The sequence below is a fragment of the Siniperca chuatsi genome, linkage group LG19, assembly GCF_020085105.1.
Source record: "Siniperca chuatsi isolate FFG_IHB_CAS linkage group LG19, ASM2008510v1, whole genome shotgun sequence".
Taxonomy (NCBI): domain Eukaryota; kingdom Metazoa; phylum Chordata; class Actinopteri; order Centrarchiformes; family Sinipercidae; genus Siniperca; species Siniperca chuatsi.
The window spans coordinates 25,026,614-25,048,860 of record NC_058060.1 but is presented as its reverse complement, the minus strand read 5'-3'; the positions used below and the strand labels follow the sequence as shown (position 1 = coordinate 25,048,860).

At 42.4% G+C, this 22,247-nt stretch overlaps 2 protein-coding genes and 1 long non-coding RNA gene across 14 annotated transcripts in view; 2 read left to right on the top strand and 1 right to left on the bottom strand.

Annotated features, from left to right (window-relative positions):
• Positions 1-22,247, top strand: part of LOC122866462 (protein NLRC3-like) — an 876,731-nt gene that overhangs the window by 677,156 nt on the left and 177,328 nt on the right. The gene's annotated exons all lie outside the window — the stretch shown is intronic.
• On the top strand, positions 447-4,836 carry LOC122866532. Its single transcript, XR_006375740.1, has 2 exons — positions 447-559; positions 683-4,836. It is a non-coding gene; the product is annotated as an uncharacterized LOC122866532 (long non-coding RNA).
• nrn1a (neuritin 1a) lies at positions 4,212-20,268 on the bottom strand. 8 transcript variants are annotated; one of them, XR_006375712.1, is made up of 5 exons: positions 20,029-20,268; positions 11,080-11,227; positions 5,728-7,743; positions 5,307-5,683; positions 4,212-5,244 (listed from the first exon to the last, which is right to left on the bottom strand). XR_006375712.1 is itself a non-coding variant. In XM_044176275.1 (3 exons), exons 1-3 carry the CDS (start codon positions 20,081-20,083, stop codon positions 7,515-7,517), a joined length of 432 nt encoding a protein of 143 aa, XP_044032210.1. In that variant the 5' UTR covers positions 20,084-20,268; the 3' UTR covers positions 4,212-7,514. The 8 variants fall into 8 exon arrangements, 1 of the variants encoding a protein (XP_044032210.1); XR_006375715.1 differs by having other exon boundaries at positions 5,369-5,683; XR_006375713.1 differs by having other exon boundaries at positions 4,212-5,616; positions 5,679-7,743.

Here is a 22,247-nt window from a genome sequence, read left to right as displayed (position 1 = left end):
GCTAACAGACTGAGGCTAAAGCTAAGAGGTCCCAGGTCATCGTGCTAACAGACTGAGGCTAAAGCTACGAGGTCCCAGGTCATGATATCGTGCTAACAGACTGAGGCTAAAGCTAAGAGGGCCCAGGTCATCGTGCTAACAGACTGAGGCTAAAGCTAAGAGGTCCCAGGTCATCGTGCTAACAGACTGAGGCTAAAGCTACGAGGTCTCAGGTCATCGTGCTAACAGACTGAGGCTAAAGCTAAGAGGTCCCAGGTCATCGTGCTAACAGACTGAGGCTAAAGCTAAGAGGGCCCAGGTCATCGTGCTAACAGACTGAGGCTAAAGCTAAGAGGTCCCAGGTCATGATATCGTGCTAACAGACTGAGGCTAAAGCTAAGAGGGCCCAGGTCATCGTGCTAACAGACTGAGGCTAAAGCTACGAGGTCCCAGGTCATGATATCGTGCTAACAGACTGAGGCTAAAGCTACGAGGTCCCAGGTCATCGTGCTAACAGACTGAGGCTAAAGCTAAGAGGTCCCAGGTCATCGTTCTAACAGACTGAGGCTAAAGCTAAGAGGTCCCAGGTCCTAACAGACTGAGGCTAAAGCTAAGAGGTCCCAGGTCATTGTGCTAACAGACTGAGGCTAAAGCTAAGAGGGCCCAGTTCATCGTGCTAACAGACTGAGGCTAAAGCTAAGAGGTCCCAGGTCATGATATCGTGCTAACAGACTGAGGCTAAAGCTAAGAGGGCCCAGTTCATCGTGCTAACAGACTGAGGCTAAAGCTAACACGTTCCAGGCCAGGCAAAAAGTCTTCATCTTCACCAGCTGATGATCCATGCTGAAAATAACATTGTTCTTATATTGTAGTGTAGACTTAGTTAGTCCTATAAGTATGATAAGAAAAGATGTAAGATCTTACTCTTATTTTGTTCTAACATAACCCTGTCTAACAGCTTAAATACTTTTTATTTTCACTTTTAAGATTACAATAGAAAGGCTTTTAGGATGAGGACTGAAGCGTTTGACAAGCGTAATGCTATCTGTGGTAGCTTTAACTTTAACCAATAAAGAGCAAGACAGAGTCGCTAACGTTAGCCTAAACTCTGATAGCATCCAGGACCAGCTTGCACACAGTGGGGACATAAAGTGGAGGTGCTAGTCGTGAACGGGGCTTTTTATTTTGTTACGTAATCTGTAACCCTACAAACTAATGTAGAGCTCCTTGGGCTTGGAAGTAACGCTCGGTTACTGCTGTAGGCAGTAAGCTAGTTAGTGAGACATGCTAACGTTTGTAGCTTAGGCTACGTTACAGGAGATAAACACTAATTAAAATAATTAAAATTTATTAAAATAAATGTTTAATCTATTCTTTACACTTTTGCTGTTGTGAACACAAGCACCTTTTTTCACCTTGCTGAAATAAATTAGTATTTTATATCTCCATCTCATCACTTCCTGTTAAACCTTTCTTTTCTCTGAATTCAAAATTAAGTGCCATTAATTGGCATTAATATTTTAATTTGGTTTTATTCGCATTTCATCATGTTTCTATTTATTAACTGTAATCTCTAATGAATAAATCTTGGTTAAATGTATGTTTTTTTTTTAATCCCTAAATTACAAAAACAAATAAAAGGGCAAAATGTCTGAAAACACTACACACTAGGGATTCTGGGTAGTGTAGTTTTTGCTAAGGCAACAGAACCTGATTTCATAGCATCCAAGTGTAAATCAGACTGACTCCATAATATTATTTCAGATCCATGTGAAGTAAATCAAAATAAAATGTATTTCTGACTCCCAGCTTGAAGCCCATCAAACCATAATTCATTTCACATGAAGAAATGACGCAAAATAAATCCTGTGGCTCCTGTTCACGTCGTTATTTCAGTGAGAGGTTCTGGCAGATTACTAAATGAATAAAATAAATAAATAAAAACGGGGTTGGACTGTTAGGAGTCTCTCCAAATCCCGCGGGAATTCCTCCGTCTCCATACATTTTTAATGAGCTGCTCGCCTGAAATCTCGCCTGCTCTTGTTTCTCACAGGCGTTAATTTCCCCGCAGGATTTATTTTTCGTTTTTTCATTTTCCAGGAATTATTATTCCGTCTCCTCTCCTGCTGCTGCTCCATCAAACATGTTTGGTTTTTTTTAAATGATAAAAATACAAAAAAAAACACCACTTTTATTTATTTTTTTTTATTGAAATATTCGCAGGCCTATATAATTAATAGATTTGTATTGTTGTTGTTGTTTTTTAACATATTGGGATAAACATGAGATCAATAAGAACATTTTGAGAATTCAAAACGAGCTTCCAAAACAAAAACCGCTGTAATATTATTATTATTATTATTATTTTTATCCCATATTTCCCTTTTTCCATGGCGCTACTGTGTGTTGCCAACACATTTTTACAGACATACTTCCGGTTATGTGTTTGTATTGATGAGAAGTTGGCTGATATATTGATTCCAAATAGGAGATGAGGCCTGATCGACTGCGCAGGCGTCTGAATATCCCCCAAACACTTGCATTTAATAGTTTTGCATGACAACATCCCTCTAAAATATCTTATTATTATTAATATTATTATTATTTATCGGAAGTCACGTTCCCCCTCAGCTGCAGGTTGTTTCACGCTGTTACAGATAAAAGGCTTTTTCTCCCTGTTGTGCATGTTTTTGTTTTGTTTTTTTTTTGGTTTTTGCGTCCTGGTCCGCAGACAGCAGCCGTGTCCTCCCTCACGTCACATCGCACCGCATCCATATTAATGCGCAGGAGCCCGCGTGCGTTTCCCCGCGGGAGCCCGCAGCACGCAAACTGCGGCCCCGAGGAACTTCTGCAGGAGCCTCATTAAACCTTAACGCGGTCACAGCTGCAGTCTTACTGAAACTCTCACTGTAAGAAGGCCTTTACAGGAATATTACATGCAACAAAAGCCTTTAAAAATCAAATAAAAAAGAGGTTCTTAGGCCTGTCACTGCAGGGACGATATAATAATAACATACTGCAGGTGAGGCAGGTGTGACGCTGCAGGTAAATGCATATAATAAGACTGGTAGGTGATTAAAAAAATGACATAACATTATAAAAGCACTATAAACCTACACGATAGACAAATTATGAGCTTAAAAATACCAGAAATAAAATATGATCAGGTCACTTTTTAAAAAAAAGTGAGGGTTGTATAGATACATTATTATTATAAATATATTAATGTCATTAAAATACTATACATCTGTCTGCATAGATCCCCATAATATCCACAGTTTTTACTGTTTTTACTGTATTTCTTGGTTTAATATTTCCTCTTGCATCGTGGAAACAAGATCTGGTTTCTTCGATTATTATTTTGGGATATTAAAATCATTTATTTAAATAAAAAGAGTGAATGAAATCAGCTTTGCAGCGCCACAAACCTCTGCTCAGGACAGGAAAAAGCAGAGATGTTTTCTCGTTGCAGATCCCCCATATAAACACGGCCTGTTTTCATCCTCATAGGATAATTATTGGATATTTTAGTTATTAAAAACCATAAAAGACAAAAAAAGACAGTGTAAGATCAACCTCGCAGTTCCCCTGAATTATAGGAATATTGTCGTAGTAAATATTGAATTATGAATCACCTAGTCAGAGTTTTCTTTCCATTATCGATCCTGAAATATTCACCTTTTCACTTCGGTTTAATGTTTTCTCCTGCAGCATGGAAACCAGATCTGGTTTCATCCTCTCAGGCAGATTATGGGAACACTGGAGTTTTTTTATTTGAGATATTTGGTTTGATATTTTCTCCTGCAGCATGGAAACCAGATCTGTTTGCATCCTGTGATCTTGACTAAAGACTTTAGTCTCGTGGAACGATCGGTCAGGATCAAACTGGTTTAAATGTCTCGGCAGCTTGGATTATCCATGTTGGACTGATCAAACATCTTCCACATCATCCACCCGTCTCCTCTTCCTCCTCTTCCTCCACTCGATCAATACAAACTGAGTGCATGTGGCAGCTCAGGGACTCTCCCTTATTAATAATGAATACACTCCAAACCTGTGTGTGTGTGTGTGTGTGTGTGTGTGTGTGTGTGTCCATTGTCTTGAATGCAGCAAACCAAACCCACTGGATAAAACCACATTTTTTTGTCCCCGGATCAAAAATAAAAGCACACACTTATTTTCAAACATTAGTCATTTTATTTATTACTCTTTATCATTTTAGCAATCTTTTATTTTATTTTTTTATATACCTCATAGGCCTATAATCTGTAAAGTATCAATCTTGTGTTAAAACTGTCTGGGATAGACTATCTATAATAGAGCTTTTTTTTATTTTTATTTTCTCAAAATCCTTTGATATACATAATCTCTTGTTAGATGATTTTTGGAATAAGTCCTTTTTTTTTTTTTAAACTCTTTTTGTTACGCAACATCCCCATAAACAAACAAAGAGACAAACAAACAAAAGTACACATCTTTTTGTCAGAAGGCAGTGGAAACGTCAAAGAAATGAACAACCTCCTCGAATTTATTTACTGTATTTATGTAGTTTAAGATGCTACTGTACTGTTGGGACTCAGCTTTTTAATCTAACATACAGACCTAAAATATATCACCTCTAAGGTCGTCTAGTGTGAATCACTGGCGTATGAAAAGGGGGGATGTGCTAAATGGCAACAGTCATATCACTCTTCAGCCACGGTTTGATTTTTTATTTTTTTTTAGCTACACTGGCCAAGAAGTCACGACTTCGTATTGCTGTCGGCTTTTCAAAGCATTTCTTTCTTTCTTTCCGTAGCCGTTTTTCGCTCGTTCGTTTCTAACACGTGTGGTTCTGCTGAGCGGGGATGTGGCGGGACAGAAGAACGGTGGGGCATCAACCGCCAACATGAACCTAAAGTTAATCCTTAAATGCGTTTCTACTTTCACGTCCAAAAGGTCTTTGAAGAGTTTCCGTCAGGCTGATGTGTCCCGCAGCAGTTTACACTCTGAACTTTACTTACTCTTGAACTCGTTCAGGCAAGAAAAGACAGAAATGTTTGTCTGCAACTACTTAGGGTTTACTTCATGAAAGACGTTTAACTTCTACTTGAAGGAAAGATTAAACCAGGATCAAAAAGCTAGACCACACTCTTTGAGCTGAACAGCTAATTTTGCCACGTGCTAACTCTTAGCCAACCTGTTACAATCTCTTACCTGCTAATCTGAGCTGTTAGCTAACCTGACCTAATCTGGTTTAGCTGCAATACCAAATGGCTAGCTAACCTGACCCATTTAGCTACTAACCCCAAACATTGTTTGTTTTAGCCTCTAAACTGTTAGCTAACCTGACCCATTTAGCTACTAACCCCAAACATTGTTTGTTTTAGCCTCTAAACTGTTAGCTAACCTGACCCATTTAGCTACTAACCCCAAACATTGTTTGTTTTAGCCTCTAAACTGTTAGCTAACCTGACCCATTTAGCTACTAACCCCAAACATTGTTTGTTTTAGCCTCTAAACTGTTAGCTAACCTGACCCATTTAGCTACTAACCCCAAACATTGTTTGTTTTAGCCTCTAAACTGTTAGCTAACCTGACCCATTTAGCTACTAACCCCAAACATTGTCTGTTTTAGCCTCTAAACTGTTAGCTAACCTGACCCATTTAGCTACTAACCCCAAACATTGTCTGTTTTAGCCTCTAAACTGTTAGCTAACCTGACCTAATCTGGTTTAGCTGCAAGACCAAATGGCTAGCTAACCTGACCCATTTAGCTACTAACCCCAAACATTGTCTGTTTTAGCCTCTAAACTGTTAGCTAACCTGACCTAATCTGGTTTAGCTGCTAAACCAAGTGGTTAGCTAACCTGACACAATCCCAGTTTGCTGCTAACCCAAACGTCGTCTGTTTCAGCCTCTAAACTGTAAACAGTGAAAACCAGATTAGGTCAGGTTAACTAAATCAGACTGATAACTAGCCTGACCTAATCTGGTTTGGCTGCTAAATGGATCTGTTAGCTAGCCTTCATCAATCCTGTTCTAGCAGCTAAACTGAATTTTTGGCTAACCTGAACCAATCTATTTTAACCGCTACACAGATACCCACGTAGAGTCAAGCGGATTGCATTTTAGTGATAATGCCAGATCTGACTTGGTTCTTGGGTGCCGATTTGGGGTGAGATTTAACTCCAATTAGCAGCAGTGGATCCATAAATATGTCGACCAAGCAGGCTGGATTAAGGTTGCTTTTAAATCAATTAAACCTTTTTGGCTGACGTGGAAACAACTCATGGGAGCAAAAATTGAAAACTGTCATGTCCACGTCCTTGCTGTTATTCCATATTCCTTTCCGTCAACAGCAATAATCAGCATTTCAGAGTTTGTGCTCATTTCCTGAAATGTTTTAAGACTGTCTGAACTGATATCATGAAATTTAACATCAGTCTAAACTGTGCGTTACACTCTTAACTACACCCCTGCACCTCAGAGCTTGGTGGGGAAAAATAAGGCTACGGTCACACCAGAAACTGGCAGAGCGAGATTTCTTCACGCGGCGAGGATTTTATAAGTGGTAGCTAGCTAGCCGGGTAGCAAGCTAGCCAGTTAAACAACCAAAAGTAAAATACTATAACTTTAAGAATACATCTACCGCTGGCACACGATTGACTGCAAGCCATGCTGCATGGGTCAAAGGTCAATACTGTCATTGTAGTTTTGGTTTTTGTCAACGTTCACCAAGGTTCACCTGCAAAGGAGGGCATTGTGCAAAACTGACTTCGCCAACAATGAATTCAACTTGGTGCAACTCGCTGTGATAAAAGCTGGTGTGACCGTGGCCTGAGCACAACAAACAGCCGATAAGAATACAAATACTACGTCACCATCGAGCATTCAGTCCGTCAAACCTACCGGGCTCACCTCAGTCGACTTGGCGCAATAAAAAAAGGAAAAACAGTCCGTGATTGAAATGAGGCGACTGGTCTGAAATGGGCTCTAGGCCTCGGCTTGTCTTATTGATTTTGTGGCGTTAAGCTCGGCCTCGCGTTACACGTGAATATGCACCATAGGCTATATGGGAACCCTAATATATAGCCTGATACTGTGTCAGCACCCAGCAGGCACATAGTGCTGTCTAGGCCTAGCCTACTAAACATCAATAATTCATGGTTGACTTTAATACTGTGTAATGCCACGATTGTAAGCGGGCAAGGATCCATCAAATTTTCATCACTGTCATCGTTTCAGCTGCGTGTTGAATATTTCATGGTATCGACCTGCGGGTCAGGTCAGCGTGTGATTGGATGAGCGCTCCAGGAGGACGGCCTGCAGATGTCCCAGGAAGGCAAAACCAGGCCGCCGTACAGTGATGTAGTAAAAATCCATTTTGGGTGTAGTTTTCTGGTGATGAATTCAAACTCGGTCCTTTTTGAAGTTGTTTTTTCAGTATCGAAGAGCAGCTATCACTCTCGTTTTCTATTTTCTATTTTCATTTGTGTTTTTCCTTTTTTTCTTGTTTTCACTTTGTGTTTTTTTTATGTTTTCCCTTGTTTCTGTTAAAATGCCAGCCAAGTCAGTATGGTGGGCAGTGTGGTTAGGACCAAGGCGAGGCCCCTGGCGTCAGCCGATCTGGGGGCTGCGTTGCCGCCGCCACAGAGTTCAAACAAACTCCCACGGAAATCCAGGTTGCGGGACTCCTTTTTCAGTTTCTCCCAGAGGTCCGTCGCTCCCTCCTGGCAGTCCGCCAGCGCCGTCGTGGCACAGGAGTGGAAGTTATCCCAGTAACTGGCAGGAGAAAACACAGCGAGCGTTAACACCACAAGCTTATGACTGCAGTGGGAGGCCGGTTTTAAACTGGATGCATCATCTACTCAAGAGGCAGAGCCAAGAGTGGAAGTCATCCCAGAATCTGGCACCACAGAAAACACAGCGAGGAAAAAGCTTATGAAGACGCTGCCGGTGAAGTTTACATTCCAGTAAAACAACAACTAAAGTGTGGAGCCTCTGAGCATATTACTACGCTGTCTTTTCCACGAGTACTGGGCAGAAAGACGTATAACAGGAGATATGCTTGGTATTTTTCCTGGGAATTATTCTACAATTAAAAACACGTACATTACGGTTATTTTACCGGCTAATTCCAGTGTTTTAGACTTGGTATGCAAACTTTAAGGCCAATAAATACATTTCTAAACTCCTGGCACCTGTCCTGCTCGGGAGGCTTCAAATAAAGATATGAGAGGTCTGAAGTACCGGACGTGTCACCACCCCGAGTCTGTCTTTCAGTTTTAGGCATTTAGGCCTTTAATAAACCAAATCAAATCAATTCCATTCAGTTTGCAAAGCCTGTAAACATTCAGACTAAGGTGACTAAATAAAAGACGAGTCCTTCAGGTAAGTGGCCAGAAAACTACAAACATTTACTCTTGAGTACTGAACTCAAGTACAATTTTGAGGTACTTTATACTTTTACTGCACTACATTTCAGAGAGCAGCTGGTTAGTTAGCAGATTAAGTTTTTATGTAAAAAGCATGATGAGTTTACAGACAATGTATCGCTCTCTGGAAAACAACACTATGAAAAGTAGTTCAACCGTTTGTTTCGAGGTTATTTTGAGATCCGGGGCTGAAAGCCACTTCAAGAAGATTATTAACATCCAGGGAGAAAAAACAAAATGAGAGGAATGAGCGTCAGGTGACCAGACTTCATTTATTAATTTAATAAAATTACAATAATTAAAACCGGGATAAAATGACATCATCTGCTCCAGTTAAAATGCCTGAAATGTGCTTCCAAGATTGTGAGATGAAGTCATTTATTCAACTAGCTGTAAACTCTACATCATCCTTCCCTTCCTTTGCCTCCTTACTGCTCCCTCCCTCCCTCCTCCCTCCTCCCTCCTCCATCCTTCCCTTCTCCCTTGCTTCCTCTCCTCCTTTCCTTTCTTCTTTTGTCTCCTCCCTTATTTCCCTTCCTTCCTTCCTTCGACCTTTTTGTATCTCCTTCTTTGTTAGCAACCCCCTTTTCTTCATCCGTCCTCCCTCGTCTCTCACTTCTTCTTTGCTGGTGTGATGTTTTATTCATACTGAAGCAGCATCGTCCTCCCTATCTTCTCCTCCTTCTTCTTCTTCATGTCTCCCCCTCATTATTCCTTCCTTTTCTCTACTATTTAATTGTGTGTACTATTTTATTTTATTCCTCCTTAATCTCTTTTTCTGGTCTCCACCTCTCATCTATTCATCTTTATTTTTCCCCTTCCTCCTCCCAGATAATGTAAAGATGACACCAGCCTGCTCGCCGACGCGTGCTGACACACACACACACACACACACACACACACACACACACACACACACACACACACACACACAGCGTATCTAATCTAATCTTCCAATCTGCTCTTATTGATGTTGACCTCCTGAACCGAGCCGTGTCGATGCTGCATCTCTGAGCAATTAGTGTGTGTGTGTGTGTGTGTGTGTGTGTGTGTGTGTGTGTGTGTGTGTGTGTGAGGAGGCGTATTAACGCGTCCCTCCTGCCACGCCTCAACACCGCTGTGATGGAGCTGTCACTGAATTAAAAAATCATGTGTGTGTGTGGAGGGGTGGGGGCTTCTTGCTGCAGCGTGCCATCTGGTGCCCACCCGGTTTGGGTGGTGGGATGAACGGGGATAAAAGGGGGCGTCAGCTGGCTTGCACATATGCACACTCCCCAACTACACCCCCCAAACCTCAGGTTCCCCCTCAGGGTTTGCGGTTAAATCACTCATATTATTTTCTCAGATCGAGAAGCTTCGCTGTCAGATGCAGAGAGACTCTCCTCTGTCCTCTCAGACGCCTCAAATAGCAAAATATTCAGATAAATTAGGCAATAAAAAAGAAAAGATGAAGGAATAAACATGCTGCGGATCTACCTGTTTGTCTGTTTTCTATCTGTTTTTGTGATTTATTTCAGTAATGGTTAAAAAGAAACTGCAAGGCCACAGGACGAAAAGGCCTCGATGAAGGCCAGCAGAAAGCCTGGGCTGAGATTGCCAACGAAGGTGACGATTTTATGAGTTTGGGTTTGCTGAATGTGATTATTTTATTAAGAGTAATCATTATGTCATCAAGGTTTTGGACAGAAACATGGAAAGCGTTCATCCAATTTGACTTTTCTTGGGAGAAATATTGCTGGTATTGGTTGAATTTGCAGTAATTCTTGTGATACTTGAAGGTCTGCTTTATATTCTCTCTCTCTCTCTCTCTCTCTCTCTCTCTATATATATATATATATATATATATATATATATATATATATATATATATATATTTATACAACATTCCTGTGTTTCCCGACTTATAAAAGGAGAACTGTAATAATTTCAAAGGCAAAATCACTGCTACGAGTACAGGAGGAGGTGGGCGCTTTACAACAGTCAGTGAAACTTCCAGTAGTGGAAGAAGTATTCACACACCACAATGGAAAAAATACTCAATTAAAGTAAAAGCCCCACATTTAAGTATCAAAAGTAAAAGTACATAATGTTATGACACTATTATTACTGATGCATTAACATGTAAGCAGCATCTTAATTTTGTTGCTGGCCAACGTTGCAGTAGTTTTAATTACTCATGGGGAGTTTATTCTATTACAACGCATCATTAGAAGTGTAAAGTAGCATAATATGGAAATACTTAAGTAAAGTACAAGTACCTCAAAATTAAGTTACATTGCATTTAACTAAGTGAATGTATTTAGTTTAATTCGATCAGTGGAAACTTCCAGTGATCATTTTTAGGGCCTATATTATGTTCAGGGGTGGGCGTCGTTATTTAGGGGTCCTGGGCAACAATGGGGCCCCTGAATCTGAGACCCCAACTCTTTTCAGTCCGTCCTCACATGAATATACAGTCATGGATGGATATTCTGTAAGCAGCTGTTGATTCTTTTGATTTAAAAGTTGCCAACGGGAGCTTTAATTTCTTCTTGTTTGTGTTCGTCCTTGACAGTTTCTAGTAGTTTTGCAGCAGTTCGTGTTAGAAAAAAAGAAACTAAGGTGATATTTCTGACATTGTACGGTGTTTCTGCTGACAACATCGTAACGTGTCCACCCTCTGGACACGCTCGCGTGAACATACCTGCAGATCTTGTGCAGGTTCTCCCTGTCGTCCAGGTCCTGGGGATAGTTGGCCATGTTCTCCCCCAACTGAAGCAGACAGTCTGAGAAACCTTTAAACACAGAGTCACATTGACCAGCGCTGACCAGCACCGTCTGCAACACAGAGACTGAAGAGGAAGAGGAAGAGGCAGGAGAAAGAGGAGGTAAGGGAGAGATGGGGGAGAGGAGGAGGGGAGAGAGAATTTTACATTAAAGGCAAGTCTCTGATTGGCCACATCTGTTCTGTTTTCCTACTGGACAAAAAAACATCAGGACCACGTTTCCTACATGAGGTCGCATTTTAAAGAGTTTGTTCATCAGTTTCCTTTAAACCTTCTCTTCGGAGTTTGGGCTGCTGTCAAGATTTACTTTGTTTCTTATCGGGTGGCAATGGCGCCGGCATTCCTCCAAACTAAAGGAATATTTTAACGTTTGACCGTATTTCAATGCTTTTATATCACAACCAACAACTTTTCTTTTTCATATAATTACTTTTAATTAAGTTTTTTTCAGCGTATTACCAGTGAAAACTTGCATCACGTCTTGAGGTTTATTTCAGTCTGTCTGAGGTTAATGTTGGGGTTAATTGGTAAAGTACACATCAGAGAAAAAACACAAGTCTTTCTGCACAGATAAGCAGTATCGTCACGTATTCTGCATATTTGCCTGCGCTCTCCGCCGTCTTATTCTGACATCAACAGACGGAGGAACCACACTCATGTACATGCAGAGGACATTATACTGTACTTCTGTACTGTAATACTGTATAAACTTCATATGGGAAGATAAAGACAGTGTCATCAGCAAACAGCAAGGAGACACTCACAGAGTCACTAATGCGGCGTTTTAAACCTAAACAGAGACTGAAAAAACAGTGAGGCTGTAGACAAACCACAAAATATTAACTTTTAAGATTATAGAAAAGCCAAATCTCTGAGACTTTGAGGCTGTTTCAAAGTCACTATAAACTCCAGGAACTGGAGAAAAGATTTCTTACTGCAGTTCACGACTGCAGTTCACGTCCTGTCTCATAAAAACAGTGAACACTGATTCTTCCTTAACCATGGCGGTGATCTTTCCCTAAGTGTTTATTTACCTAAACTTAACTATACTGTAGGTGCCATGTAAAAATCACATTGCACGCGATCTGTGGTTCTCCAGAATCGTCCAAAATCGAGCAGTTGTAGTTGTTAAATGCTGACAACATAATTTGTAATTGTGACGTAACATGTTGTCACGTCTCATCTATCTTAGAGTATAGACAGAAATGTCGCAGCTCTTTAGAAAGGTCGATGAAAGGAGGTAGATGTCTGAACGGAGGCTGGTGGACAGTACTGACACTGACGTACTCACCGTTGAATGACGGTATTGATTGATTTCTTTTGCTTCAGTCTGACGCTGATCAAACAGCTACTGAGTGAACACGCACAGTTGCCGGTTTATTAGCGTTCATTTCAGTTCAACGGCACTACAAACTACATCTTCCGAAATGATCATGAAGTTGAATCAACCACCCTTTCACTTGTGAAAACACCAGCTTAACACATTACACATGATAAATTCACACGTGGGCGCACCTACGACCAATCAGAGCGACAAAACGTGACGTTACGTAGCGCTGAGCGACGAGGCGGTGCTTGGTCACAAACTTTCTCAAATTACAGTTCACTAAAATGTGTTTCTGAAAACATCTGAGGCGGGAAAAAGGCAACGCAGTAACAGAATCTGGATTCATATCTGATCGGCGCCGCCGCCTAGTTTGACAGTTTGATGCCACCATATACGTCACCTGCTTCCAGATCAGCCAATAGCAAAATTCAATTGCAGTAGCCGGGTTTCAACCAGTAGAGGGCGGTCGCTGCGCATATTTATAACACAATATGTAGAATTCAAATCCTTTGCAACTGAAATGTCAAGATTAGGACCTGAACCCATCAGCAACACCACTAAATACCCATATACATCGCCGCCGCTCCCACCACGCGCATCACGCACTGTGCGTAGGGCACCAAGTGCTGAGGGGGCACCAAAAATAGCCTAATGAATTTTTTTTTTTAAATGCCGGTATTATTTCATTAGCCTATAGAAATATTAGGCACATTTTAGCCATGTATATGTAACAAAAAAGGGGGAACAAGAAAGATATTTAATAATTGCCCCCCCCCCGTGCCGGATGGTCCGTCCCGGTTGCCTGACGCAGTTTGACAGATTTGAGCATGGCTCCGAAAAGACAGCAGGAGTCGGGTGCTGAGAAACGAAAGAAGAAGAAACTGCGAGATGATGCCCGTGCATCACTTTCCATGTTTAATCATTCATAAATACGGAAATGTGCTGCATGTGCGTGCTGCTGCTAATCGTAATGCGCCTCGAACTTGCTGACGTTAATGTTAGCATTAGCAAACTACGTTATTATAACTTACAACTTCGGTGCAAGCTAAATTGAGATTTTACTGTTAAACATTACCTATTTTAAAAATACGTTTTTTTTTTCTCGGGGTCGGGGCGGGGGGGCATCATAAAGGACTTATGCTTAGGGCACCAAAATGGCTGGCAGCGGCACTGCCCATATACATCGGTTTTCAGCTGAAAAAAGTGGTTTGGGGGTTTAGGTACTCTTTAACTTACATAACCATGACGACGGTCATATTCTGTCTTTAGGTTTGAGGACGTGTTGGACATTTCACGCGTACAAAAACTTGACATGGTGGAGGCACATTTTGGACATTTAACATAATTTATCTTAGTTTATTTTATACTTATACCGACCTGATACTTGATTTATTTCTGACCTGTTTTATAGTTTTTATAGTGTATCATATTGTTTGCTAGTACTTTCTCCTGTGTGCGCTGACGTAAAGGCGAGCTGCTGTAGCAAAGAGTTTCCCTTCGGGGATCAATAAAGTATTTCTGATTCTGATTCTGATAATTTAATATTTCACACGTGAAAACATGAAACAAATGGGAGTTTTTTTTTTTTTGTTTCCTCGAAAGTTTCGAACTGAAATATTTCATTGAGAAGCAAAACCGAAACCATCAAAAAATATCTCACGTCATGACGTGGTGACATAAACGCAGTTCAGCTCTGTGTGCGTGTGTGTGTGTGTGTGCGTGTGCGTGTGTGTGTGTGTGTGTGTGTGTGTGTGTGTGTGTGTGTGTGTGTGTGTGTGTGTGTGTGTGATCAGGCAGTCTCCTCCCTAATTCACTTTAACAGAGAGAAAACTATAAAAACACAGCACGGGTTGCCAGGTTGGACACGCCTCCACCCCCCCCTCAGCCAGTCACACGCCATGCACTAACACGACACGCACACGCCCCTTTACATGACCTCTGTTAACTCGCGCGTGTGTGTGTGTGTGTGTGTGTGTGTGTGTGTGCGTGGCTCGTTAAGCAGGGGATGGGGCTGATTGATTGGTTTGGATAATAACGCGTCTGCTGTCCGGTTCCACTCGATCAAACTGTGGACTAACACAGCGTGACGTGTAGGACGAGACATGGCTGTTAGAGGACGAGGGGGAGAAACCTATTGATCCTGTCTGCAACTCATAAAAACTATGTGACTATATCCGTTTCTACTGGTCGCACTGTGAGAGCCAGTTACTCACTTCCCTGAGAAATCCCATTAACGTTCCTACAACATGCCAACAGATGTGTGTCTGGTGCTTCATAGTGAGTTTAAACTGATTTATCATGACACTCCAAGAACCAGGCCTGGTATCTCAGGTGTCTCAGGTCATTTCGTACTTATTTTAATCCAAACCGTGATATTTTCCTAAACCTAACCGAGTAGTTTTGGTGCCTCTGGTGAGCAAACTGCAACCGTTTCACAACGTTAACCACGTGTTTAATATCGTTACCATCACGACGGACGTCACCGGCCTTTCCCGCGCGTCCAAAGCTCACGAAATGCTTAAAATGCGTAGACGTGACAAGCGTTATAACAGCGTCATACTCACGATGGACAGTTTAACAAAAATGAATCGATGCAGCAGAACAAGAGATGTCGTCTTTTTTTTTATTCAACGCGTTCCTCTTCTTTGTCGAAACCTGGAAACCTACATTACCCACAATGCACGTCAACCCCTAACAGTTAGGTCAGAGATTGTGGCGTGTTATGCTAGCAGCGGCTAACGTAGCCTGCAGAGGTCTGCTGAGCTTTCTAACTCCGCACCAACACATTTTCAGACTTGTAGTCTTCATCGCCAGCGACGCTTTTCACACCTGCAGCGGTTCACCTGGAAACACCTTCCGAGTTCCCCTTTAAGCCGACCTGACGGCACATGATCGACCTCCTAGCAACACTGCACGCTGACACAGCTCAACGCACTGCAAAGAAAGAAAACATCGTCATCACTTTGACAACACGTATATTGTGTTTGGAGCAAAAAATGCATAAAATAAATGAAACGCAGCGACTCGAGGAACAGGTTTGCCAGTTCGAGAACGCGTACGCAGCACGAAGCGGCGCGCTGCAAACACAGAAAACGCAAACGGGCACGGCAGCAGCGTCCAGAGAAACTGCTGAACACGCCGGCCGCATGAGGACGCTGAAACCGGACGATTCTGCAGAACTCCGGATCAAGCCCGAAGATGTTTGCTTTCTATAATATTTGCAAATTCGTGTGAACCTTCGCGTCCTCAGCTCAGGTGATCCTGCTGGCTGAACCGGGCCGGACCAGACCGGACTGACCAGCTGGTTGTCAGAAACTAGATGAGGGTCTTTCTGTGAGTGAAGCTGCTTTTCTTTCTTTCAGTCATCAACTGCATTTTTCATCGTTTCCACATGAGTTTGACTACATGCTGCAGCCAGCGGTGGAGGGAAATTAAGTACATTTACTCAACTACTGTACTAATGTACAATTTGAGGTATTTTATGCAACTGTGTACTTCTTACTGCACTACGTTTATCTGACAGCTTTAGTCACTAGTTACTTCCTGTCCGGTGAAAACCCACGTATCTCCAGGTGTTAGTGATGAGCTGAAGGATGAAGAGTTGATGAAGAGGAAACTCTCCTCCTCCTGAAGCTGAATAAACTCTTTAACCCCCCCTCGGATCAGCTGAAAACAGGCTGTTTCTCTGAGCTCAGGAAGACTTTTTAGAGATACGTGGTTCTCGCAGGACTGCGACGCCGCAAACACGTGATGATCTTATAGACCATGATGCATTGCTGCAGGTTAAACTGCCCATCAGGATATAAAGCAGTTAAAATGAGCTCAACCTTAAACACCTGCAGCAGTAAAATGCAACACACACATGAATGCAGCAGGAATATGAATCCAGAAACATCAGATATAATAAAACACTGACAGGAAGCGTTTTACTGCACAGGGACGACTCTCACTGTCACACTTTAGGTACATTTAGTACATTTATACTTACACACTTTTGTAAGTAAGGGTTTGAATGCAGGACTTTGACTCGCAGTGGAGTATTAGTGTCAGTAAGGACCTGAGGACTTCTTCCACCGCCGGTCAAATCTACAAGGAAGCAGTCTCACCACAAGAGGCATTTAGCGGCATTTCCGGATCTTTCAATCGCATCACACGATCTTCCTCGGCACGCTGGCTGAAGGGGTTGGAGATCACGTGACGGGGGGAAACTTCCGTTTCGTTGTTTCTGTGTTTGCTCGTGCTGCTCGTTGGTTTTGAAACGTTGTGATGATTGAATCGGTTACCGCTTTTTGATTTACAGGTTTATAAATCTAGTTTTTTATCTATTCTTTGTTTGTTTGTTGTTTTTTAATTATTATCCCGTCAAATATGTGTAAATATTTCTTGCATGTTGAGTTTTAAAGTTAATTCCTGACGTTGGAAACAGAAGAAAACTCAAAGTCCAGTTAGGAGCAGTTCTGGAGCTTTTGATCCCGTCACATGATCTTCATCAGGCGGAGTTTCCCAGTTTTCACGTTTAAATTTCCTTTTTTGTTTTTTTTGCCCTGATCAATCAATCTGGGGCTGTCCACACATCTGGATTATATTCCGTAACATCACATGTATTGGAGCTCACAGTAAACTGTTTAAACGTCTTAATGTTGCCATTATTATTGTGTCATTTTTATTGATCCTCCGATAATTAACGCAGCTTTTTAAACAGTTTCTTTTTCTTTGATGTTCCTGAATTAAATATACATTAATATCAATTGATTCTATAAGTTTCCTGTTTCTCTGTTGTTTGCCAGATTTATTATATTAATATTTCTATAATATTCTATTAATATTCCCCCCCCCCCACACACACACACACACACACACTCCACTGTATGGAGGTGGCATTACATCATTACATCATCTCACATGAAGCTTTCTCTCTGCAGCAGATTGGGGGGGGGGGTGTGTCAGTCAAACGGGCCAATCAGCTCCAATCAAGATCACCAAAATACCTGAATGAAGCCCCTCCCCCCCCATTCACCTGGCCTCTAACATTCATTCAATCCGCTTTAATTCACAAAAAAAAACCTGCTAATTATTTTCCTTCTGGCCGTTTTAAATTAATAAATATTTATTATATAGTAATATCATATATATATATATATATATATATATATATATATATATATATATATATATATATACAGGAACTATATATTTGACTTTTCTACATTTGTTGTATTTTTTTGTAACGTTTTTATCTCATTTCTCACCTGAAAATAAAAGTATTCATGTTTTATTTCGTTACATCTGTTTCTTTCTGTTTCTCCCTGATTCGTGTTTCCGCGGTTTATTCCGGTTTCAGTGAAACTAGTCCCACCACGCGCGCACAAACGGGGACGCGCGCAGCATTTTCGTTCACGCCTCCACGCACGCGCACACACACACACACACACACACACTGTTGCCTGCAGTGCACCGATGCCAAAAGCAGCGTGTTGTAGCTTCCACACGGCAGACACACCCACCTCCAACACCGCGCGAGGCCGTTTTTACGCGCGTAAAAATACCCCAAAAACCACATTTTACACTAAAAAAACCTCTAAACATATTTAACTCGTTTTTAAAATGACTGCTGATGAAATTCTGAGTTCAACAAAGCATTAAATCATTAAAAGCAGCTGTTTAACTGCGCAGGAAATTAATTTTCTTTGCTTTTGTTTCGAGGCTCTTCTGTGCTCGCGAGGCGTTTGCTTGTGAAAAATGAAAACACGGTGGGAAAAAAAATACCGAAACAGTTAACAGTTAACTGAAAAATAAAAAAAAAAAAGATAAAATGCGATATTTGAAAAGCAGATTAATTAATCGATTTCATTCGATCCCCCTCCATGTTTCAGTGTGTGTGTGAAATAATTCAGCAGCTCATTTGGTTTCATTCTGTCTGCTTTCAAAAAACACCCAAACACACACACACACACACACACACACACACACACACACACACACACACATTTGTGTTTATTCCTCCTCTCTCGCCGTGAGCACCGTGAGCACCGGACACCGGGCTCTCTCCAACAAAAGCACCGGGGACGATTCTGCGCCTTGAATAATTCAGCATTTCTCTGCCACCAGCAAATGCACACACACACACACGCACACACACACACACATGCACACACGCACGCGCAGAGCCCTCCTCCACAGCGTCGTTATGCAATGCAACAGCAGAAGACAACAGCCATCTCCATATTTCTCTTGTTTCATCTCAGATGTTATTTGCCTTTTTTTGTTCATTTTGTTCCTCCCAGATATTAGACGGATCCCGGAGGCTGCAGCTCCGTTGCGTTAAAAACCAAACGCGCAGGCTCACCTGGAAGCTTTTTACACCTGATTTTTATTACGAAACCTACACAAAAAAAAAAAATTCGTTTTATTTTCCACCGTGCACGAGGCGGGTGCACGGCCGCTTCCGCGCGCGTGCACACCGAACATTTAAGGAGATAAATGAACCTTTTTTTTTCTGTTTTGTTCTTTTTTTTTTTTTAAATCAGAAACAGGAGCTCAGACGGTGAAAAATCAAACGAATAACGAGATGGTGTTTGAACCGAGGCCGGGCTCGTTTCGCATCCTCCGGCTCCCGGACAGCGCGGGCGTGCCGCCGCCGCCGCTGCCTCCCCGAAGCCCCGCGCACTGCGGCGGGGAGCCCGGAGCCCGCAGGACCGCCAGGCCGGGAGGAGCTGCTCCGGCCGGGCAGCTTAACGTCTCATCCCTGTGCCGCTTCTGGTCCGGTCAGACCTGCAGACGGGCCTCTGAAGCGTCTCTGACGCCGCAGAAAAACCACCGGAAAGCGTCAAATCTGAGCGACGTGAAGCCAAAAAACCCGCTGCGTCCGTTTCCAGCATTTAAACTGCGAGAGGAAGAAATTTCTGAAGATAATTCAACAAATGTCTCCAGTTTGGGACAACCGAGGAGCGGAGAGGGGGAGGAGGGGGGGGTATTCCCCTTGTTAGCACACACACACACACACACACACACACACACACACACACAGTCCACACGTGAAGTGTGGCCCCGTTGAAACGAGCCGCTGCTGCTTCACTACGCCCCAAATCAACAACACACGGACAAACCTGCCAAAAACAACATTAAATATGATTTAAAAAATATAATAATAATAATAATTATTATTATTGTTATTGTTAAAAACGAATTTAAGTTTGTAAACCTAAAAATAAGCAAACTTAAATTGGTCTATTTAAACAAAACTCTTCATTTCCTCTTTTTTTTTCTGCTGCTGAATTAAAAATAAGACAAATATTAATAAAACTCGTTATTAGAAGCGACTTAAATTATTAGTAAAATATATATATAATATATATAAAACACCTTCGTGTCTCAAAATGACAATTTATCAACATGAAAGAGATTTTTTGCTGTTTTTTTAAAGCGCAGCAGGAAAACAACGCTTCTCGTCCCGGAAACGACTAAAACCTGGTTTTTGTTGGACGCAGAAAGAGCGCGTGACTGCAGCTCTTCTTCGGCGGATTCTTCCCGGGTCACTCACCTATGTGTAGAGCCAGAAAGAGTGCGAGGCATCTGGAGGACCAGGTTACTCCCATCCTCTGCGTCCTCCGCTCACCATGAGAGCCGGGATCCAGAAAGTTGCCCGCAAAACAACAGCTACATCCAGCGCTCTTCCTCCTCCTCCTCCTCCTCCTCCTCTTCTTCCTGTTTCTTGTCTTTCCCGTGTGTGCGCGCTTCTTCTTCTTCTTCTTCTTCTTCTGTGGCTCCTGCTCTCTGTCGTGCTCTGCTCTGAGCTTCCTGCCTGTTTTACGCGTCTGGAGAGGAAAAAGAAGAGAGAGAGAGAGAGAGAGAGAGAGCCCCTCCTCCCCCCTCCTCCTCCTCCTCTTCCTCCCCCCTCTCCTCCTCCTCCTCCTCTTCCTCCTCTTCCTCCCCCCCTCCTCCTCATTATTATTATTGGGCCAGTTATGATTTCATCACGTCCTTTTGTATCTTTTCCTTCATCCATTTCAGTTTTGCTTTTATAGAAACGCTGAGCTCATGCGCTCAATGTTCTCTTACTGGCTTTTTCCAGAGCTTTCAGCAGCATCTCACGGCCTTCGTTCGTGCATTGATAAAAACTAGAACTGAAACATAGGAGATGCAGTTGAAAGTTCTGGGCTGGCGGACCTTTCTTCCGGCTCCAAAGGGCTCAGATTGAAATGCAGACCGCATCTGAAGAAGATCTCGCGCTGCGAGCGAAAGCTCCAGAACTGCTGCTCAAAAGGCCCCGAGGTTTACGTTTCTGCTGTTTTTTTCCAAAGTCTTTATTATTATTTTTTTGATTTGATCACGTGAGTTTTTAGCCTGCAGCGAATATTTAAAGCGTCCGCTCCGTTAGCTGCAGGCTCCTCCAGCGCACCTGTCCCCCGAGCCTTTAATGTCCCAGGTGTCGTGCACACCTGTTCACGTGTTTGACTCCCCCCTCAGCCGGAGCTGCTCTGCTCTGAAGGCCGTCACACGGGTCCCCCGGTGTTGACCTTTGACCCGTGCGAAGTCAGAGGCCGCCGGGAGCGCGTGGTCGTGTTTCTGTGATCCGCTTTAAATCTGCAGCTCTTCGCTTCGAATGAAATCTTCGTTTTCTGAAACACGAAGGCTGCAGCGCGTCCCGCGTCTGACTCGTCCAACGAGAGCAGGACACCTGGCTGGCCCTGCGGTCTCGTTCAGGGGCCGTGTCCCACCCCGGGGGGCCCCCCTAGTGGACGAATCCAGCCTCCCGTTTTCTTCTGGTTCTGCAGGAGTTGTGCAGACCTTCAGTCCTCTCAGGTTTGCTCAGGTACGCAGCAGGACCAGCATGCACTGCGGGAGCTCGCAGCTGCGGCCGTGACGCCTTCGCTCTTCGCTCAAACCGGATAAATAAACCGTGTGACGAACTTCTTTCCGCTGCAAAGCTGCGTTTTGATTTCTGCGTTTGTTAGATTCTGAGTATCGACGAATGCTTTGTTTCCGGTGATAAGATCGTTTGTTTTATTTTTAAATCTGAATTTGCTTAAAAGCTTGAACACGTTTGAACGCAGCTGAAGGTTAAATACGAGCTGCCGGACTTCCACATGTGGGACTGACCTTTGACCTTTGCGAGAGAAACACACACACACACACACACACACACAGCTCAGTGTCACTTAAATTCCCCGCCGAGCGTCTCGGGTCGCGTTCCCCAGCAGGTTCGGCCGTTTCCAGGGAGCGTTTGGAGTAACTTGGAAAGTTTGAAATGTAACAAACACGAAAGATGAAATGTTTAGAATACACACAAATAATGACCGATGAGCTACGACAGGCGGCGGTGGAATATAACTGAGTTTTGAGGTATTTGTACTTGATTATTTCCATCCAGAGGGAAATGTTGTACTTTTTACTCCACTACATTCACCTGACAGCTATATTTACTAAATATAAATATTATATTTATTTTACAAATGACTATTCTACAAACAAACTGTGTCAGCAGCTTCTGAAATACGATCTATTCTAATAATTTACCCGTCAGTACGTAAACTAGTTAAAGTTAGCTCCACGCCGACGCTTACATACAATAATAATAATAATAATAATAATTATAATAATCCAGGATTGAGGACTTTCGATACTTTAAGTACGTTTTGTTGATAATACTTCTGTACTTGAACTTGTATTATGTATTATTATGTAGTATTTTCACTTTTACCTAAGTGAAGGATCTGAGTACTTCTTCCACCTCTGAGACTAAAAGAATATTACAGAAAC